Source organism: Rosa chinensis, chromosome 1 (assembly GCF_002994745.2).
Source record: "Rosa chinensis cultivar Old Blush chromosome 1, RchiOBHm-V2, whole genome shotgun sequence".
Taxonomy (NCBI): Eukaryota; Viridiplantae; Streptophyta; class Magnoliopsida; order Rosales; family Rosaceae; genus Rosa; species Rosa chinensis.
The window spans coordinates 68353374-68372449 of record NC_037088.1 but is presented as its reverse complement, the minus strand read 5'-3'; the positions used below and the strand labels follow the sequence as shown (position 1 = coordinate 68372449).

Sequence of the window (19076 nt, the reverse complement as noted above, 5' to 3'; positions counted from 1 at the left end):
GGAGTCCGGCCTTGTTGAGTTGGTCTGCTGGGCTTTGAGCCCACTGTTTCTTTGACTTGGTCATTTGGGCTAGTGTTTTGTGCCCTAGGCCCATAAAAAAAATTCTCATTTTTTTTTGGATCCTATGTTAGTAGCTTAATTTTAATTTCAAAAATTTCTGAAGTCTTTAGAGATCTATGTAATTTGATGTGTCTCTAGTGTCTTTGAAGTAGTACCAAATGAGGATCAAAGCTATTTTTCTATTTGATTTGATGTCTAAGGAGTGAACCTATTGTCTATATACCTCCGTGACTATTACCATACTTTCTTGTCTGTCATTACTTGAGATGAATATATGAGTTTTAATTCAAAAAAAGAAAAAGAAAAACCAATTAGGTCCCATTCTCTGGTGAAAATAAAAAAGAATAAAAAATAGAAACCCACCAAAAAATAAAAATTTTCGGGAATAAAAATAGAAACTCTAAATTGTTTTAATTGACCTAATATGAGAAAAAGAAAAAAAAAAGAAAAGAAGAAAATCAGATCCTGTATTGCGTGTAGTATATAGCACATGTTCATGTGGTTCTTGCCTGAAAGCTACATTTGGGACCCTCTTGCTGGGAAAGATAGGGCTTTTATATTCAAGTCGATTGAATTTGTGGGATAGACAAGGGAGAGATTCCTGCAAGCGCGTTTTGATTGATTCGATAAAAAAGGATTTAGGATTGGACCGACGATTGTCTCCAACGAGCAGTCTCTCTCGATCAGCCTTGCGCAGATTGTTACGAAACCAGAGCCACGTAATTCCCTCTTCGCTTCCCTTTTTTCGTATTATTATTATTATTATTTTGTATGATCCAATTACTCATCTCAATTCATGTCCAATCGTCTCAATTTTTCATCGCTAGGGTTTTTAGGTCTTGAGGAATTTGCCTTATCTGTTATTATTATTCTGGGTTTGGTTGCTTCCCTTTTGCCTTTCCGGCAGTGATGTCAGTTCAGGCTGTATTTCATAATTACCTACTGGAATTTGGAATTAGTCTAAGTTTGATGTCTCCTATTAGATTAAACTAGAGTTAATCGCATGCAACAGCTTGTTCAATGACCACTCATCATTAAACAATATGTAATCAGAAATAGGCAAATGAAACTTCCATGCTTAGGTTGTTTTTGTTAACTATTAAGGAAGAATGTTAGGTTCTTTGTTTGAATGGTGGGACTTGGCCATCTGTCTGGAGACTAGCCGTGACTGTTTGTGTAAATTACCAACGTTTTACAACTTTTTTTTCTTTTTCTTTTTTTCTTCACTACTTCCAATGTTTTAGTAAACCTCATGAATGTATGCGTTTTCATGAAGTTAACAATTTCATTCCTGTTCAATATAGTTGTAGTTTATACATTTTTAGGACAAGAATTGAAAATATAGAACAAAAGCTCTGTCACATTTCTCTTCTGGAGTGAGTTCTTAATAGATGATAAATTATAGATTTTAGAAAAAGTTCTTCTCCATCGTTATTAATGTGTTGTATATATCAGGTGCTATCTGTATCTGTTAAAGAAAGCATTCTTCATATGAGAGGCGACTCTGGGGGATACACTTTGTGCTGTTCTTCCCTGTGCTTTTCTGCATCTTAGTGGAGCTCTTATGGGGTCAAAGGCTGTTGAAGTTTCTGATGAAACCTGTCATGTTAGCGGGGCGAATCAGTATTCTGTCAATGTGAGTGATAATTTGTCTTCTTTCAAGAGCAAGGCATGTGACAGTTTACAGCATACCACCAGTGAGACAAGTAACCTACTTAGTGTCAATTCGAGTTATGATTCTTTGTCTGAAAATGCTGAAAGCAGAGCACCCCTAAGGTTTTCTAATACTTCTGATGATTTAGAAGGTGTTGAGAAACTTCCAAATACATACATTGATTCTAAAGTTGTTCAAGTTCATGAGGATAACATATCATGTGTAAGTAAAGCGAATGATACAAATACAGCATTCAGTAATCATAACAGGAATGTAGAGAGGAAGAACCTTGCTTGTAGTTTAGCTTCAGTCGGTAGTGTAGGCCCTGAAGAATTTGGAAAGCCACCCAATTCAGTCTTCTTGGAGATTCCTCATTTGAAAAATCCAAGTTCTGGCAGTGGCAGATCGAAGGTTCTGAATAATTCTCCCACCGTTGAATCGTTAATTGTCTTTTCTTTAATGCACTTTTAATCATGTAGGAAGTGATCATTTCATATGCAGGAGAGAGTGCCAGAATTCTCTGGACTTATGGACTCATCATTAACAAAAGAAGCAATTACTAGCCAGAAATTTGCATCTTATAAAGGTTTGGAGGCCTCTACAAAAATTTGTCCAAAGTTTGAAGCAGAGACCAGTGATGATGGCCAAGACTCAAAACAGGAAGCTTTGAAATTTTCAGATCATGGTGAACAGGATATTAAGTCTAGTCAGGTGGTTGGCGCAGCTGCTATGCAGCCTTTGCAATCCGTCAATGGTGATGACAGTGATGAATCTGATATTGTGGAGCATGATGTAAGTTTTTTGTTCCCAACAGAATCCACATGTATCTTCTGCATGGAACCTTTGGTTTTGTCTTCTTGGACTTGAATTCAAAACCCCTCCTGACTTCTTTTTTTCTGCCTTCTCAAACCGCCTATATATCCTTTCAGCTAGAAGCCTAGTGTGACACTTCCATTCTTTAATGTTGACTAGCATCTTATGAGAAAATCTTCAGCAAGCTACTATGTAGCTTTGTTAGCACATGGAAGCATCCCTCTTAGTGTTTGTTAGTGTATGGAAGCATCCCTCTCAGTATTCATTACCTAAAAAACTAAAGTGTTTTCCTTTTCTGTATGGGACTTGTAAACAGGTAAAGGTATGTGATATTTGTGGGGACGCAGGTCGTGAAGAATCACTTGCCACTTGTAGTAGATGCAGCGATGGTGCAGAACACATGTAAGAGCCTTTGCGCGTTTCTCTGTTCTCAGGTTTTATTGGTGATATTTTATGTTGAATCTGTGCCTGTGTTCAAGATGTGTAACATTGTTGTTCCTTAAATCAGCTATTGCATGCGAAAAATGCTTCGGAGAGTTCCTAAAGGTGACTGGTTGTGTGAGGAATGCAAGTTCACTGAGCAAACTGAAAACCAGAAGCAAGGTAAAGCAATTTAATTAGCTTTCTGGATATGGATGCCAACTTGCTGTTCTTTGTGAAATGTAATGTGTTTTTCTGTATTGGAATTCTGAAGGTACAGATTTAGATGGAAACAGAATGAAGAAAGCCATCTTGAGTACCCAGCTCTCTAATAAGAGACGTGCAGACAATACAGAAGCGGCTCCTCCTTCTAAAAGGCAGACTCTTGAGACTCGGGTGGGATCACCAAAGCCGCCCAGCCCTAAGAGAACAGTTGCATTATCACGTGAGTCTTCATTCAAGAGTATGGATAAGGATAAGTTGAAGTCCGCTTATCAGACTTCTCTGTCCACTAATGATGTATCAGAAGCTACACGCTCTCCAACAACCGGTCCTCGGCTTCACACAGCGAAGGGTGAGTAGCTTTTGGTTCCTGGTATATGTATGTTAATTCTTATTTTCCTTGTTTGTCCTATTAATTTATTTGTTATTTTTTTATTTCTGAAGTTCCATACTAATTTAGAGTATTTCATCGTATAATACGTCTACTTGTAGGTGCCTTGTTAAAGTCAAATTCCTTCAACATGTATACCAAAGCAAAGGTTAAACTTGTAGACAACATTGTTCCTCAGAAGCAGAAGGGGTCTAAAGAGCATGGTACTCTTGATATGAAGGAGAGGACAGCCAGAATGATGGGCAAATCTGTGTCATTCAGATCTCCTGACTCGGGGCGTTCCAATGTGTCCGATTCAAAAGTTAAAATGCTTTCATCAAAATTTAACCCTCTTCAAGATCTAAAAGGAATGAAACAACTAAAAGAGCGGAGCACAGTTGAAAGAAAAAATTTGTCTAAACTAGAACGTCCTCCAGTTAGTTTGATAACATCAAGTGCTATTGTTTCAACACCTAAGGTTGACCAAGCATCCCGTGGTGATACCAGTTTGCTTTCATCTGTGAGCAACCTTCGAGAGCATAAGGCTCAGCTATCTGATGGAAAATTAAATACGTCATCAAAAGCAATAAGTAGTCTAACTCGTAAAGGTGTTGAAACTCAAAGTTCTCCAGGTAACTACTTGCCTTGGTGGAGGAATTAAGTTAATGCTTGTCTTATGTCTGTATGCTGTTCGTTGACTAGTTTTCTATATACGTACCTCTAAACCAAATAGTGTTACTTAAAGATCTCGTCTATGTATTTGCTACTGCAGGTGGTTCTTCACCTATTAGTGGAATGTGTAGTGCTGCTTCTGAAGAAAAGTCGAACCAAGTTATCTCTAACAATGAACCTTTATCCAGCTATTCTCAGCCTGTTGAGAAATTACCTGCTGATGATGAAGGGAAATTAGAAGATACACTTCGATCATGGGAAATGACAAATCAGACTGATAAAACCAGGGAGACCTCTGTTCGCAGTAGGCCGATTGTTGCAGCTAGTTCAAAAAGTCTTTTCTGTTCAATTTGTAAGGAGATTGGTCATACTGCTGAATCTTGCAAAAGCGGGATTTCACAGGCTAGTGTTACTGATGTTTCTTCTCCAAGAAGTTACAGGGAGGAGGTGCCAAGAGATAGTAGGTTGAAAGATGCAATTCACGCAGCTTTGCTTAGAAAGCCTGAAATATACAAAAAGAAAACATTGCCAGATCAATCTGATGAATTGTCCGCATCCAACATGGAATCAAGTTCTGAAGTAGCTTCTCCAGAGTTTGTATCAAATATGTTGAATAATAACACATATACTGAAGGATCACATGATGGAGAAGCAATTCCTGGGAGTTCTACTTCCGATTTCTACAAGAATACATTACAGCCCGCTAATTCTGTGATTCCTTCCAGGGTGGTAGACTCTGGTTCTGTTCTTCCTTCTTTTGGGAAGTCAACAATGAGAGATTTGCAGAGACAGGCTTCAGTGGGGATGTCTGTTCTTATGAAGACAACAGCCATTCCAGAATATGAATACATCTGGCAGTAGGATTCTCTTGCTATTTATTAGTTATTAATATTGTCTGCTTCCTACTCTATCTATCCTTGCCTTTTTGGTGTTATTTGCCTTTTTGCTTTCTGTATATTGTGTCTTGACAGTGTCTTAACTTATAGTCTTCTCTTATTTTTTGTGCAGGGGCAGCTTTGAACTGCAAAGAGGTGGAAATATTCTGGATCTATGCGGTGGCATTCAAGCTCATTTATCGACTTGTGCATCACCAAAAGTACTTGAAGTGGTGAACAAATTTCCGCACAAAGTTCCTCTGAAAGAAGTACCTCGTTTATGTGTATGGCCAGCACAATTTCATCAAAGTGGTGTTAGAGAGGACAATATAGCACTTTACTTCTTTGCCAAAGATCTTGAGAGGTAAAGGATACACATCCATTTTGTGTTTCACACCATATATAATTTCCTATATTGTACTATTCTCTTTATTGGTTATTATGCAATTTCTCAACTTTTTGCTTGCAATGCAGTTATGAAAGGAACTACAAGATCCTTATAGATGCAATGATCAAGAATGATTTAGCCCTCAAAGGAAGGTTTGGTGGGGTTGAACTTCTGATACTCCCTTCAAATCAGCTTCCTGAGAAATCACAACGTAAGGAATTGTGAACTTTTATTGTGCTAGATGTATACTGCGAACCAGTATGTCTGATAGGACTCTGTGTGCAAGTTGAGGATCACAGTGATATGTAGCTTCACACATAATCGAGCATGCTGATATTCTTAGGGAGCATATATAGAAATAGGCAATAATATTGTAAATGATTGCATCTTCTTTTAATTTGTTGGCTGTCATTTTTCAGCTTGATGAAATTGTTGGTCCTGTCCCAAGTGTTTGGGCTATAGAGTTATATCATCTGCTCATTCATCTGTTATTGGCAGGTTGGAATATGCTTTATTTCTTATGGGGTGTGTTCAGGGAGACAAGGGTGCATTACATAGATTCTACTAGAAAATTAGATGTTCCTGGCTTGAATGATGTCTCATTGGACAATGACACTCCCACTGTGATGGCTTTATCCAAGAACCTGCACGTTCCCGAGCATATAGGTGCAGCTGACAGGTTGTCTGGTGCAGCCTCTGCATCCAAGTCCCCAGAGCCTGTGGTTCTTACGGTTAGCAAGGATCTTGAGAGCAAAGATACGTATCCGGAAGAGATGTGTTTTGGTTCAAAAGAGAACTTGGTGCTACAGGATAGTAGGGTTGACTCCGAATACACAACAAACAATGCAGGCTTGTCTGGAGGAGTTAAACGCACCACTCCTTCACTGGTAATGTTTATTTTTCCAGAATGCATATGGCCTTGATAAAGTCTCTCTGTGACATGGGGTATTCTATGTGATTAATGAAGCGTTGTTATCTGTTTTGATGTTCTTTCATGTTCTGCAGCAAGAAGTTTGCCTTCGAGAGAGCAGACTAGACACCGTAGGGCCTGTTGGTATGCAGAGAATTGCAGATAGAAAGAACATGGTTGGTATCCCAGGAGGTGATGAGGAGGTGATTTTGGAAAAAGTGAAAATAGACAGGGATGAATTTAAACAAGTGAAGGAGCTGAAGAGAGAGGATGGATCTAAAGAAATGGAAACAGCTTTTGTGAGAGACTTGACAACAAGAGTCAACTCTTGTCAGTCTAATAATAGAATACATCCCCATATAGATCTGTCAGAGCCAGCAGCTTCTTCCACCACAAATCAAGAAATGCCATGGAATGTTGTGAATACTATGCAAAGAGATGGACAGAGTGATAGTAAGAAGCCAAAACTAGATACTAGTGAACTACATGGTTTTAGTACTTCAAAGTCTGTTCTTTCTACTTCAGAAGAGGAGATGAATTGTCCTGAAGCATGTGATGAAAAAGTTATTCCAGAGGACTTGGGAACTACTGAAAGGCACTTCTTTCCTGTGGAATCAAGGAATGTCCAGGATTTTCAGATGGACAACAACTCTCTGCCATGGAAAAATTTCTCGTCAGGAAATGAGGATAAGTCTGACGGGTTTCCAAGTCTCGAGCTTGCTCTCAGGGCAGAAACAAAACCACCAAGTAAGGGAAATCTGCCTTTCTTTGTCGGGTTAGGTGGTGAGAGAGATAACCAGGATAGGTCTTTAGTAAAAACACTTGGTGAGAAAGAGGATGATGTCTCTGCTTCACTTTCACTCTCGCTTTCTTTCCCCTTCCCAGACAAGGAACAACCTGTGAAACCTGTTACAAAATCTGAGCAACTTCTGCCTGAAAGGCACCACGTGAATACATCACTGCTTCTGTTTGGGCGCTTTCCAGAAAAATAGAAGGACAGTGAATTTTGCACCATGTATCCTAGTGTGACTCTGCATGTCGATGACCTTGCTCGGGAGCCAGAAACCTCCATTTCCTTTGTTCATATCTCCTATAGGATACTCACAGTTTTCTTTATTATGCTCCCATTTTGTTAGTGTTTTGTCTCTCTGGTTTCTGAGTATGTTATTATAACGGCTGTTTGTACATATAAGAGAATGGAAGCCGAATGTCACTAGGCTAAACAACGTGACGCCAACTTTTAAGATTTGAGGTTAATTGGTATCCATTAGAATTTAAATTACCATAAAGAACATGTTTGGAGCCTTCTATTTATTTATTTTTCTTATTATCTCCACTACCGCCGTACTAACCGCAAAACCGTTCCGAGCATGTATTTGGATTCGCCGCCCCAAGTGGTGGTGGAATGGTGAGGGTTTCTCTGGAGAGAGGTCGAGCAGTAACTCGGCTTGCTCGCAGTGGTGGAGCTTGTGCATCTTGATGTGGTGGCTTTGGCCGCTTTATCTTTTGGTGGTGGGGCTGGCGATGAAGAGGCGGCGGCTCCGTGTCTGGGTCCGGATGATTGGGCATGGTGGCCTTGTCACCAGTGCGGTGTTCCTTTTGGGGATGTGGTTTGCTTTGTTAGAACTGGCGGTGGTCTTGGTGTTGGCAATGATAATTGAGGCTATGGACTATGTAGTAGGGCTGGCATTTTCAGCCAAGACAAACCAACCAACCGAATTCAAGCCGAACCAAAGAAGTTGGTAACTGACACTGTCGATAACTGAACTCTTGGTACGGTACAATCGTACCGACTCCACATACACGGTACGGTAATGGTTTCAATTTTCATATACACACGGTACACCGAACCATATCGAACTCATGTATAATTAGTTAATTACTCATATTTTTTTAGTTTTTTATTCTTCTCTCTTCTCTGAGCCTCTCAAACTCTTTAAAGAAATACCGTCTCCCCCCCCCCCCCCCCCCTCTCGCTCTCTCTCTGTGGCACGAGCCCTTGATTCTTAGCCTCTCTCCAGCCATGATGGGATTTCAGGAGCTCTGGTTAAACTGGACTTCCAGTCTTCCAGCTCTCCAGCCCTCCCATGACTCTGGGTTTCTGGGTTTAGTAGCAAAAGTGGTAAGTTGAATTTCTAGTTTTTAGTATTTCAATCGAATTTCTGACTCTCACAATCTCACAATTTCTGGGTTTTTCACTTTTTAGTTGCAAAATATAAATTTTGGGTTCGATTTCAAGGTTCAAGCTCGGTAATTCTTCAACCTCGAAGCTTTCGTGATTCTTCAAGCTCAATTTCTGGGTTTTGGATTCAGTGATTCTTCAACTCTTTCACTCTTGTTAAAAATTCGGTTGAAGGCCCCACCGGTTGATACCAACCGAGCCTCTCGGTATACTGACTTCTGTGGCCGAAAATGGGAGAAGACTTTGTGTACCAAACTAGTCCGGTACGGTAGCTGGTTTTGGGCCTGCATCTCCTGTACCGAACCAAACCCAGTCCTAGTGTGTAGGTTGTGATTGCGGCATCGTCGATCGTGGACTTGCAGGAAGAGATTAAGGATGAAGTTTAAGTACGTATTTTGTAGGGTGTAATAAGGAAAAACATATTGTAATTTTCAATATATATTGTATTGTATTGTAATTTTATATTATAATATTTTAACTTTTTAATAAATAAAAAACTTATACGGTGAAAAAAGTAGTCAGTAGGAAGGCAAACACCTAAAAAAGTAACAGAATAATAGTTATAAAATGGAAATGGAGAGAGGAGGAGAGTCCAAAGTAGAGTGTTGGGGGGCGGAAAAACCTATGGCAGACTATAGGAATGACTATAATAATCAATCAGACCAAAAAAACGAAAAGAAAAAAAGACTATAATAATCAATACACTTGGGCTATTAGTTTCCCATATTGTCCTTTGTAATATTTTATATTATGACATTCTTTTTGGACAATTATAGTTTAGTTTGCTACTTAAATTATTTTGTTCTGTATCACAATAATTAAATTATTTTTCTGTTTATACATTAGTGGTTATTGACTTATTGTGTGAGAAGGACGTACCACTTTGTGATTAGCCGTATTATACCAACCACAAAATTCAAAATTTTTTTTTTGAGATAAATGGTTTAAACTTTAAACCCAAAGCATTAGGGGGTAGAGTTAGGGAAATGAAAATTAAAACTACGTTATGGGGTAATCAGGGAAATAACCATGTTATGCGTACAAGGGAACCATTTCATTTCCAGGGATTAGCGAAATAGTTTTCATCGCCTTTCATCTGCTTGTTCTCAGTTCTGAGTTCTTAGTCACTCACGCTCTCTCTTTCTCTAGAAAGAATGGCGATCTGCTCGGCTCCTCTAACCACTTCATTCTCAGGTAAGACTTGACTGAACCCCGCCGTCTCCGTCTTTGGTGTTCGATCGCTTGGGAACTTCAATTTCATTTACAATAACCAGTTGCTTGCTGTGATGATTCATTCCAAATATTATGTAACTGTGTGATGAATTGGATTCTGGATTTGGAATATGCTGTGTGAATTGGTATTTGCATGTCGTTCTACCTAGTTCATAGTTAAAGAGATGTAAATTAATTAGGTGTTTGCTTAATATTAGTAGGCAGCGGATCTCAGCTGAAAGCGCGTGAGATTTGGTTGTCCGGCAAGTCGGAATCAGTAAAACTCACCGCACAGAGCCAGAGCCGGAGAAACTCGGTTCAATTGCGAAACAACCGTAATTTCTGTGTTCGTGCTGAGTATAGGTAGCTCTTCCATAGCCATATCCATATCCATATCCATATCTTGTGTGAGATCAACGTTGACTCATAATCAGTTTCCAATTTATAAGCAGTGATGGTAATAGAGGTGGAGGTGCTGATTTTCTTGCTGGTTTCCTGGTCGGAGGTGCTGTGTTTGGAACTTTAGCTTATGTTTTTGCTCCACAGGTATATATATATATTAATCTTCCTTGCTTCAGTGTTCAATATGTTTTACTACTTGTGTTCATCATATATGATTGCGTTGATCATACTCATATCCAGAGATCTTACTTGTGATCTCAAAGCATATTTTCCCAAGTATACACTTTCCCACAGACTCAACATCTAGACACGCCATGATAATCTATTTTATGCCTGCTTAATGATATGAAAGGATCCTGAGTCTTTATCACAAAGGACTCTGAGATTGTGTCTTGCGGTTTAGTCACTTTTCAGCTGTAATACAGTTTCAGGACACAAAGTAAGAATTGATAAACTTTATTTTGTAGCGTTTCCTGACCATTCTATTTGATGCTTAACTCTACTTCTTTTTTTGTCTGTTGGAGCATGCCATTATCCATTTCAATTTTTCCTACCCCTTCTACGAGATTTTGTTGCTTATTTCATCGGATGGTCAGTCTTACTGGATTTTTTTTTTTGTCATTTAACATTCGACTTTAGTCCTCATTCTCACATTGAATTCAGATTTCACCTGCTCTATATGGATGGAAAACATTTGTGCTCAAACTATGTTCTCCTTGAATCTCAAATTACTGTCGCCTGTCTATAGTGCCCATTTTCTTTATACTGTCTTAAATTATCTGTCATTTCATTTAGGTTTTGATCCTGGTTTGCACTTTTTTCTTATGCAGATCAGAAGATCCCTCCTCAATGAAGATGAATATGGATTTCGTAAGGCCAGGAGACCAATATATTATGACGAAGGTTTAGAGGTAACTGGGCACTTCTTCCACTTTTGGAGATGCGATTTATCTGTTTTAAAATTGACTTTCTGGGAAGAAGAATAGCTCACTGATCAATTCTTTTCCTTTTTTCCGGTATGCAGAAGACCAGGCAGACCTTGAATGCAAAAATAAGCCAGCTCAATTCAGCCATTGACAATGTCTCTTCCCGCTTGAGAGGTGGGAACAATGCGCCCGCGGCGCCAGTCCAAAGTGATCCCGAAGTAGAAGCTACCATGTGAGATTCGTTTCACTCTCTGGTTGCTATTTAAGGACTTTAAATCTTGAAAGCCCACATGTATTTGAAATTTGGACGCATAACTATGTGTTCTTGCGATAGTATTTTTATGTTTGTTTCAACAGTTCGGTTTTGTTAAATCTGTCATATTGTTCATAGTTTTGGGTTACAAGTTCGTGGATTAATAAATGTGAGTTCTACCCTTTTGCCAGTAGTTGGTCCTGGGATAAAGTCTCCTGGTTCAGATTTCTCCTGAGCTGAATTGAATGACAACTAATGGAATGGATGTTAATATTGATCCTTGGACAGTTGGACATAAGTCATGTTTACATCCCTCAGGGGGCAGAGCCATTGGTTTTCCGGATGTAATGAATGAATCTGATATTCAATCAAAATCAGGTCTATTTTATTTATATTTTCTTGAGTTCCATCAATTTTGGGTTTTTGGTGTCCAAATTAAATTGGCTAGGATTGTAGAAAAAATGCACTGGGACTGGAGAGAGACTCAACCCGTAGGGTTTTGAGAGCATAGGCTAGATCATTAACCTGTTCAGGTTCTGCCTCGCTCTGGCCAACAAAGCATCGTTATGTGCCGCATTTTTAAAGGTAGGACAGGACTGCTTTCACGGGTTTTGATCTTATGGTTTTTTCGCGGAAGAGGGCAATGATCTAGCCTCTCTTCCATGTGCTTTGTGCGGCATCCTCCGCATGCATTTGGTTTCGCGGTGGAGGGCTTGGCTACTTTCATAGTTTCCTCCGATCTCGACTTTGGCGGCTTGGTGTTCTGGGTTCTGACTCTGTGGCAGCGATGCATGTGCAGAGTGGGTGATGTTCGTGTAGTTTGATCTCAATTCAATTCCAAAGGCGAGTTTTCTTTTTATCATTTCTCTATGGCCGAGGGACGAGGCTGTCCGCCAGAGGTGGTTGGCGGAAAGTCTTTTGGAGCTAGTCCTTTACGCGGTGACGGGCGTCTTGAGATGCAGAGATGAGGATGTTGAGCTTGGACCTCTGGTCGCAAACCCTAATTCATTCTCTAAACATTTTGGGTTGGGACTAGGCTGGAGCCTGGAGATATCCCTTGAGCATTTGATGTTTTATGTGCCAGTCATTCTTTCGGCTAGTATTGATCTACACCATCTGAGTCTTAGACAAATTACTAGTTAATTGTTTCGAGTCATGTAATACTAAATATAGAAAATTACAAACAAGTGTCATTTTGAAACTTATATTAGCCATAAGGCCACCTAAATTGTTTTGTGCAAATAAGGCCACTTGCCTCTTTAAATTATTTTTTCTTTGTCCATTTTACCCTTCTACCTAAGAAAACTAACCGCCTGGTTTCTTTATCAACCTAAGGTACGACCTGAACGGCGAGAGGTCTCAGCGTTCCAAGCACAGGGTTTAGGGTTTTATTTTAGGGTTTAGAGTTTTAGGGTTTAGGGTTTAGGGTTTAGGGTTTAGGGTTTAGGGTTTAGGGTTTTATTTTAGGGTTTAGGGTTTAGGGTAGGGTAGGGTTAGGGTTTAGGGTTTTAGGGTTTAGGGTTTAGGGTTTAGGGTTTAGGGTTTTATTTTTGTTGGGTTTAGGGTAGGGTTTAGGGTTTGGGGTTAGGGTAGGGTTTAGGGTTTTTATTTTTGTTGGGTTTAGGGTTTAGGGTTTAGGGTATAAATGATGATTGTTAACTTTTTACTCTAGTGGCATTTATGTAAATATATTAATTTTTATATCCAAAATTTAATACCTTTTTTATTCTAGTGGCCTTATGAGGGAAAAAAATAGTTGGTGGCCTTATGGCTAAAAGAACATTCAAATATGCACTTATATGTAATTAACCCTATTAAATAACTTAAGGTCGTTAGTTTTCCATATTTTTGTTTTAGGAAAACTGAATTTGGAGAGAATTGAGTCGTACTTTCATTGATAATAGGGGCCTCTTTATATAGAGGATTATAAGCATAGAGATAGATTTGTACATGGAAACATAATCGTACATTGATTGGATATATCTCCTAAGATTCTATGAGAATATCTCTAATATAAATCATATTTCAACAGAGCAAGTAACCTCGAGTTTGGACCAGCACATATTCTGGATTTACTTGAACACTGCCCTTTGTGTCACCCAAACGTGGTGCTCCTCTCGTTGCCTCATTAAAAGCCTTGCCGAGTAACAAAAACCCAGTAAGACAAAAATAACCTTGGTCGAAGGGGAAAAAGAGCACAACACACCTTCACGTTTCGAGACCATACATGTAGACACCTCCCCCTGATGTCTGCATCTCCCCCTGACGACTACGGTCATTGGAGTTCGGATAACTTCCGCAGACAATGCTACCAACATGTTTCTCGAAAGTGGAATTTAGGCAATGACTTAGTGAGCAAGCCTGCTGCACTGTCCTCAGATGGAACCTAGTTCACTTTGATCTTGAGGAGGTTCACTTTTGATGTAGCCTTGCTTCAAAACAAGCAGCATTATCCTATATGCTCGTAGGCTCATCTGTGGTAAACTTCAAACCACAATTGTTCGAACATGTGCAATTATGGATCCAATCCATATACATTCACAAACCACTTCGTGAAGAGCAACAATCTCTGCATTATTCGAAGATATAGCGACTAAGGTCTGTTTTGTAGACCTCCAAGATATCACGGTCTTTTCCCATGGTGAACACTTAACCGGTTTGAGAATGACCTTTGTATGGGTAAGAGAGATACCCAACATCAGCAAAACCTTCCAAAATACTTATGACGTTTTGGGATGGGGATAGTGGACGCAGGCCAGTGTTGGCGGCGTTCTTGGTGTGTGATGTGTCCAAATCCATCATCTCTCTATAGGGATAGAACAAGCCCATATCAATCGTACATCTCAAGTACTGAAAGATATCTTTAACACCAATCCTAATGGCGTCGTGTTGGCACAGAGCTATATCTTAGCTAACAAGCTTATTGCAAATGAGATGTCCGGTCTTGTGCATTTAGCTAAGTACAATAATGCGCCTATTGTACTAAGTAAGGCACTTCTGCCTCTAGCACATATTCGTCATCATCCTTTCGAAGAAGAGGATCATTTTCAGGATCAAGACTACGGACGATCATGGGGGTGCTTGACCTTGTCAAAATGCCTAAGCATCTATCATCACGATGCTCAAGTTCCAAACCGAGACATAATCATGTTCTCCCAAAATCCTTTATCTCAAACTCGGATTTCAAATGTTCAATGGTTTCCCTTAACTCTTCAAGAGCTTCCAATAAAGTTCATGTCCAACATGAACTGCAATAGAATCCGAAACTTGTTATAGAAACGCGTGGGCATATCCCTTCCCAATCAAGTAGTCACTTTAGTGAGCGTTTCAACCTTATTGTAAACGCGCTCTGTGGTCTAGAGCCACTTGACTTGGGTAGATGAAGTTCACCATGAACCTTCATGTATATTTCGTATCTAGATCCCTATAAAGATACGTAGTGACCACATTTGTAAGCTGCATTTTCATTTATTCGGAAACTACCAAACTAACATGGTAGTGGAGTGCAATGACATTCATTACGAGAGAATATGCCTCATTGTAGTAGATTCCAGGGCGTTTTGCGAGAAGCCTTGCGCCATAAGGCCAGTTTGCCATATCTTTTTCTCATCACACTTTCTAATGAAGACCCATTAGTCAATAGGTTTATGTCAGGAGGTGTTGGCATTACTGGCTCAGAAAATTTTCCTCTTCGTTAGAGAATCCATCTTAACCTGGATCGCATCTTTCCATTTAGGCTAGATTTCTCTACGTTGGCATTCATTCATCAACGGAGCGTTGTTCGACATCATCGGACTCAACAAACTCATGCACAACGAAATGCGCAACTACATCATCAATTATGATGGAGTTTCTATCCCACGTCTCATGTACACTAGTGTAATTTTCATAGAGCTCTATATTCTCAGGAATAGGTTCTAACGTTGAGGCGTCCCCCAACGATAACCCTAACCCGGAAGATTCTCATGAGAAAGATTTTGAGTCTTGATGATCAAAGGATTGGAATGTGCCAAAGTGTCCTTCGAACCCACAGGTCTCCCAAGCATCCTAGCTGGGGCCATGACTTGTAACGCCAGAGAGCCACTCTCTTTGGCGTTGGCGTCATGCCTACCTCCTTGTAGGGTGACGCTACGTCCTCTCGTAGGGACGTACTTCCTTGCAGGCATGTTTGCAGCATATTTGTGTGATCTTGTCACTTTAACAGGGATCGAGAAAAGACATAGTAGGGACAGGCCACGACAATTCCTGTTGTTCCTGCTGAACATTCGTGTTCTTATCTCTCCCTGACGACGAGAAGACTATCTCATCAAAGTGACAACCCGAAAATCTAGCAGTAATGAGATCGCCTTGCAAGGGCATTAAGTGGCGGACGATTGTTGGAGTCTCAAATCCAACGTAGTCGCCCATTCGTCTGTAAGGACCCATCATAGAGCGCTGTGGCGGCGCAATTGGCACATAAATAGCTCACTCAAATATGCGTAAGTACGATACTTGTACCCAGTCACTAGCTATAATGCAGAGGCACATTGAGTGGCGGTGGGTAGTAGACAAATTAGCATAGCCGCATGCGATATTGCATCACCCCAAGCGGATATAAGGAGATTGGTGCGCATTACCAATGTCTGGACTACCATCGTAGTCGTTTCCGCAAGACCATTTGGGTGTGTACATGGGAATGTGATGTCCAACATCAGTCCCATTGCAATATCCATCGAAAGTCTTTCGATGTAAACTCTCTAGCATAGTCAAATCCAATTGACTGAATAGGATCATCCGGGGAATGAGCCCGTTGTCATATGATATGTGCTAGGAGTGTAGCATAAGCATCATTTATAGGTGGACAATGGCACAACACGTGACCAGCGTGTTTGCGTATCAACCAACATCATGAAATATTTAAGCGTCCGCAAGTTGGTTGAATCAATCTACAGAATCCCTATGGATTCTATGTAAGAACAGAATGAGTATGTTCATTTCCTTAGCATAGGACGGTCTTAGTCCTAATTTCCCTAAGGAACTAGCTTTGTAAAACGAGTGAGAGGCTTTAGAAGCAACCAATGAGTATTTTGGTTAGGCTTGAGTGTCTGAAACGCTATTTAAAGCAAGTTGGTGATTGCAGCATCACCTGGGGCGCCATCACCATAATGGACGCTATCCATGGTGTCATGGATAGGGACTGTGCCAGCCCCAGGTTGGTAGTGGACGGAGGCGGTGCCCTAGGCAACAACGTCTGTCACACTTAGTCCAGCAATCAAGTTTTGATTCATGCTTCATTTCACTCGAAAGAAAAGATGTCCATGTGAAGTCTTTAGTAGGCGGATCATCATATCATGACCAGGATGACCTATCCTGTCGTGACAAAGCCAATATGTGTCTAAATCTAAGAGATCTTCTCTCGTAACTTTATTGGATTTAATAGCTCGAATAGTGACATAAAGTCCACTAAAGAGACACATAAACTTCTCTAAAATGCGTATTTGTTCGCAATCATTAGAGGTATTGCAAAGAAACTCATTTCCGTTCTCTACATGCGTTTCGCATGGAATCCGTTGGCTATTCATAGGTGTGATTTGCCTTAGAAGCGTAAGAGTTTCTATGACAGTAATTTAGGTGCCATTTGGCAAGTGGAACTTGGGCTATTCCATGTCCTTGAATTAATATTGATGGCCCAACCATTGTAGTCACAAAAGTCATATGCTCAGAATCAAAATTGAGTCATAAAGAACTCGAAATTTTATTCATAAGCCAACGGAGTTACATCATTATCTCTTTGACTAAACAAAATCTAATCCAAAATGATACCTAATGCAAAACAATGGTAGTTGTCTAAATTCTTTCGGTAATTCCAAAATAAATGTGACCAGGTGAGTAGAGAGATGTCGGTGGAGCAAGGCTTGCTTAAGTACCACTAATCTCAGAATCTTTCTAGACATCACTCTTACTTTGAGTCAGTCTACTTTGAAGAAAAGTTAAACCATTGGCATTTACTACAAAATATATGGAAATTGCCTATTACATCTCTTGAAAAAATAAAGACTTAAATAGAATTTGTGATCTATTGATCCCAGCCAGATTTGTAGTCTTCAACCCTTCACTCTAGATCATCTTCTTGATCTTCTTGTTCCATATAGTGAGCTTCTCTTGCGTCACAATATGCTTTGTAGGCGGTGACAATTTTTTCACGAGTTCTACAAATGTGTGCCCAATGATCAGATACTCCACATCGAGAACATACATCTCTTTGCTCAAACTCCATTGATTGAGGAGTTTTAAAAGCGTCATTTAGATGGCTCTTAGTGTTGGTGGCGCCACCAACATGGCCAGAGGCGTTGCCTCTCTCTCTCTTTCCACGTTTACCTCTTCGGTTCCGTGTTCACCTATTTTGGCGATTACCTTCCCAAGTAGAGTGATTATATGGATCAGAACGTCCAAATGTATTCATAAAATTAGAGTTTCGCTCTTGGCGCCCTCTCTTTAGGGCGCGACTATAATTGGATTCCGGAATATGGTTTGTTCCCACGGATCTCGAATTATAGTTCTTCATAAGGATGTTGTCATGCTTTTCAGCGACATTCATAGCTCCAATGAGCTCATGAAACCTTGTGATTCGTCTTGCAGTAACATCGATTCGATAGTTCTTAGCAACCATCAATGTAGAGACGGGGAAAGTAGAGAGAGTCTTCTCAATCAACATCGCATTTGTGATCTCTTTACCACAGAATTCCATTAAGGATTTATTGCGAAGTGCTTCCGAGTTGTAGTCAAGAACTGACTTGAAATCACAGAAGCGGAGGCTATGTCATCTCACTTATAGGTCAGGAAGCAGGGAGTCACGGACGTTGCCAAATCTATCTTCGAGTGAGACCCACATCCTTCTGGGGTCTTCTTCATTCATACACTCGTATTGGCGTGAATCATCCATATGACAAGTCATTAGAATGATCGCTTTCGCCTTATTTCCCTCTAAGGCTGCTCTATTTGCTTCCAAAGCTTGAGCTTGCTCAACAGTTAACACGTCCTCGCTAGGCTCGAGAATCGTATCCAAGATTCCATCGCCCTTGAGATGTTGGTGGATATCACGAACCCACCTGTGATATTCAGAGCCAGTTGTTCCCAATGGAGCAAAATCCAATTTGTTCAGGTTACTCATCCTGAAAGAGAACAAGAAATTAAGGTTAGTTTCGGAGCGCAATAGACTACCACGAAAACATATAAAATTTCTGAGCGTAATCACTTCTAAGAAATTAGGAATTTCTGAGCGTAGTCGCTTCCAAGAAATTTGATTCCAAGAGATATTGGATTAGATCATAAATTCTCTACAAACTCTAAGTTTGGAGATCTCAACAAGCTCTAAGCTTGGAGTGAGCACGAACCCCAACAGTTCGGCTTAATTTGGTCTCCCCTATGATGAAGAAATTGGGGTAGAAGAAAGGAGCTTGCAAGTCCCCGAGAAAAAGAAGAGGAAAGTAATAAAAACTTCAAAAAACGGGAACTTTTAGAAAAGTTTACCTTGAAAAATTGCCGGAAATCTTGACTGGAAAAGTTGGCCGGAAAAATGTCTCAGGAAAAATGGCCCGAAGTCACCGGAAAAAGGTTGACCGACGGTTGACCGTGTTGCTGACGTGGCAGGTTGACTGGATGCTGACGTGGCTGATGACGCAAGGCTGACGTCAGTGGGCTTCTGACTTTGGGCCGAGATCCTGTTATGCTTCTGGGC

At 40.2% G+C, this 19076-nt stretch overlaps 2 protein-coding genes across 4 annotated transcripts; both read left to right on the top strand.

The window, feature by feature from the left end:
- Nucleotides 1–548: 548 nt before the first annotated feature.
- On the top strand, nucleotides 549–7692 carry LOC112185763. Of its 2 annotated transcripts, none has more exons than XM_024324094.2 (12): nucleotides 549–779; nucleotides 1516–2125; nucleotides 2216–2506; nucleotides 2844–2929; nucleotides 3036–3130; nucleotides 3228–3521; nucleotides 3662–4171; nucleotides 4312–5068; nucleotides 5220–5450; nucleotides 5561–5685; nucleotides 5973–6361; nucleotides 6480–7692. In XM_024324094.2, the coding sequence occupies exons 2-12, from the start codon at nucleotides 1625–1627 to the stop codon at nucleotides 7374–7376; spliced, it is 4176 nt and encodes a 1391-aa protein (XP_024179862.1). In that variant the 5' UTR covers nucleotides 549–779; nucleotides 1516–1624; the 3' UTR covers nucleotides 7377–7692. The 2 variants fall into 2 exon arrangements, with proteins under 2 accessions (XP_024179862.1, XP_024179855.1); XM_024324087.2 differs by having other exon boundaries at nucleotides 3222–3521.
- A 1881-nt stretch (nucleotides 7693–9573) lies between these two features.
- LOC112185746 lies at nucleotides 9574–11560 on the top strand. 2 transcript variants are annotated; one of them, XM_024324070.2, is made up of 5 exons: nucleotides 9574–9760; nucleotides 10000–10141; nucleotides 10231–10324; nucleotides 11011–11091; nucleotides 11205–11560. In XM_024324070.2, the coding sequence occupies exons 1-5, from the start codon at nucleotides 9721–9723 to the stop codon at nucleotides 11340–11342; spliced, it is 495 nt and encodes a 164-aa protein (XP_024179838.1). In that variant the 5' UTR covers nucleotides 9574–9720; the 3' UTR covers nucleotides 11343–11560. The 2 variants fall into 2 exon arrangements, with proteins under 2 accessions (XP_024179838.1, XP_024179831.1); XM_024324063.2 differs by having other exon boundaries at nucleotides 9575–9760; nucleotides 9997–10141.
- Nucleotides 11561–19076: the final 7516 nt, after the last annotated feature.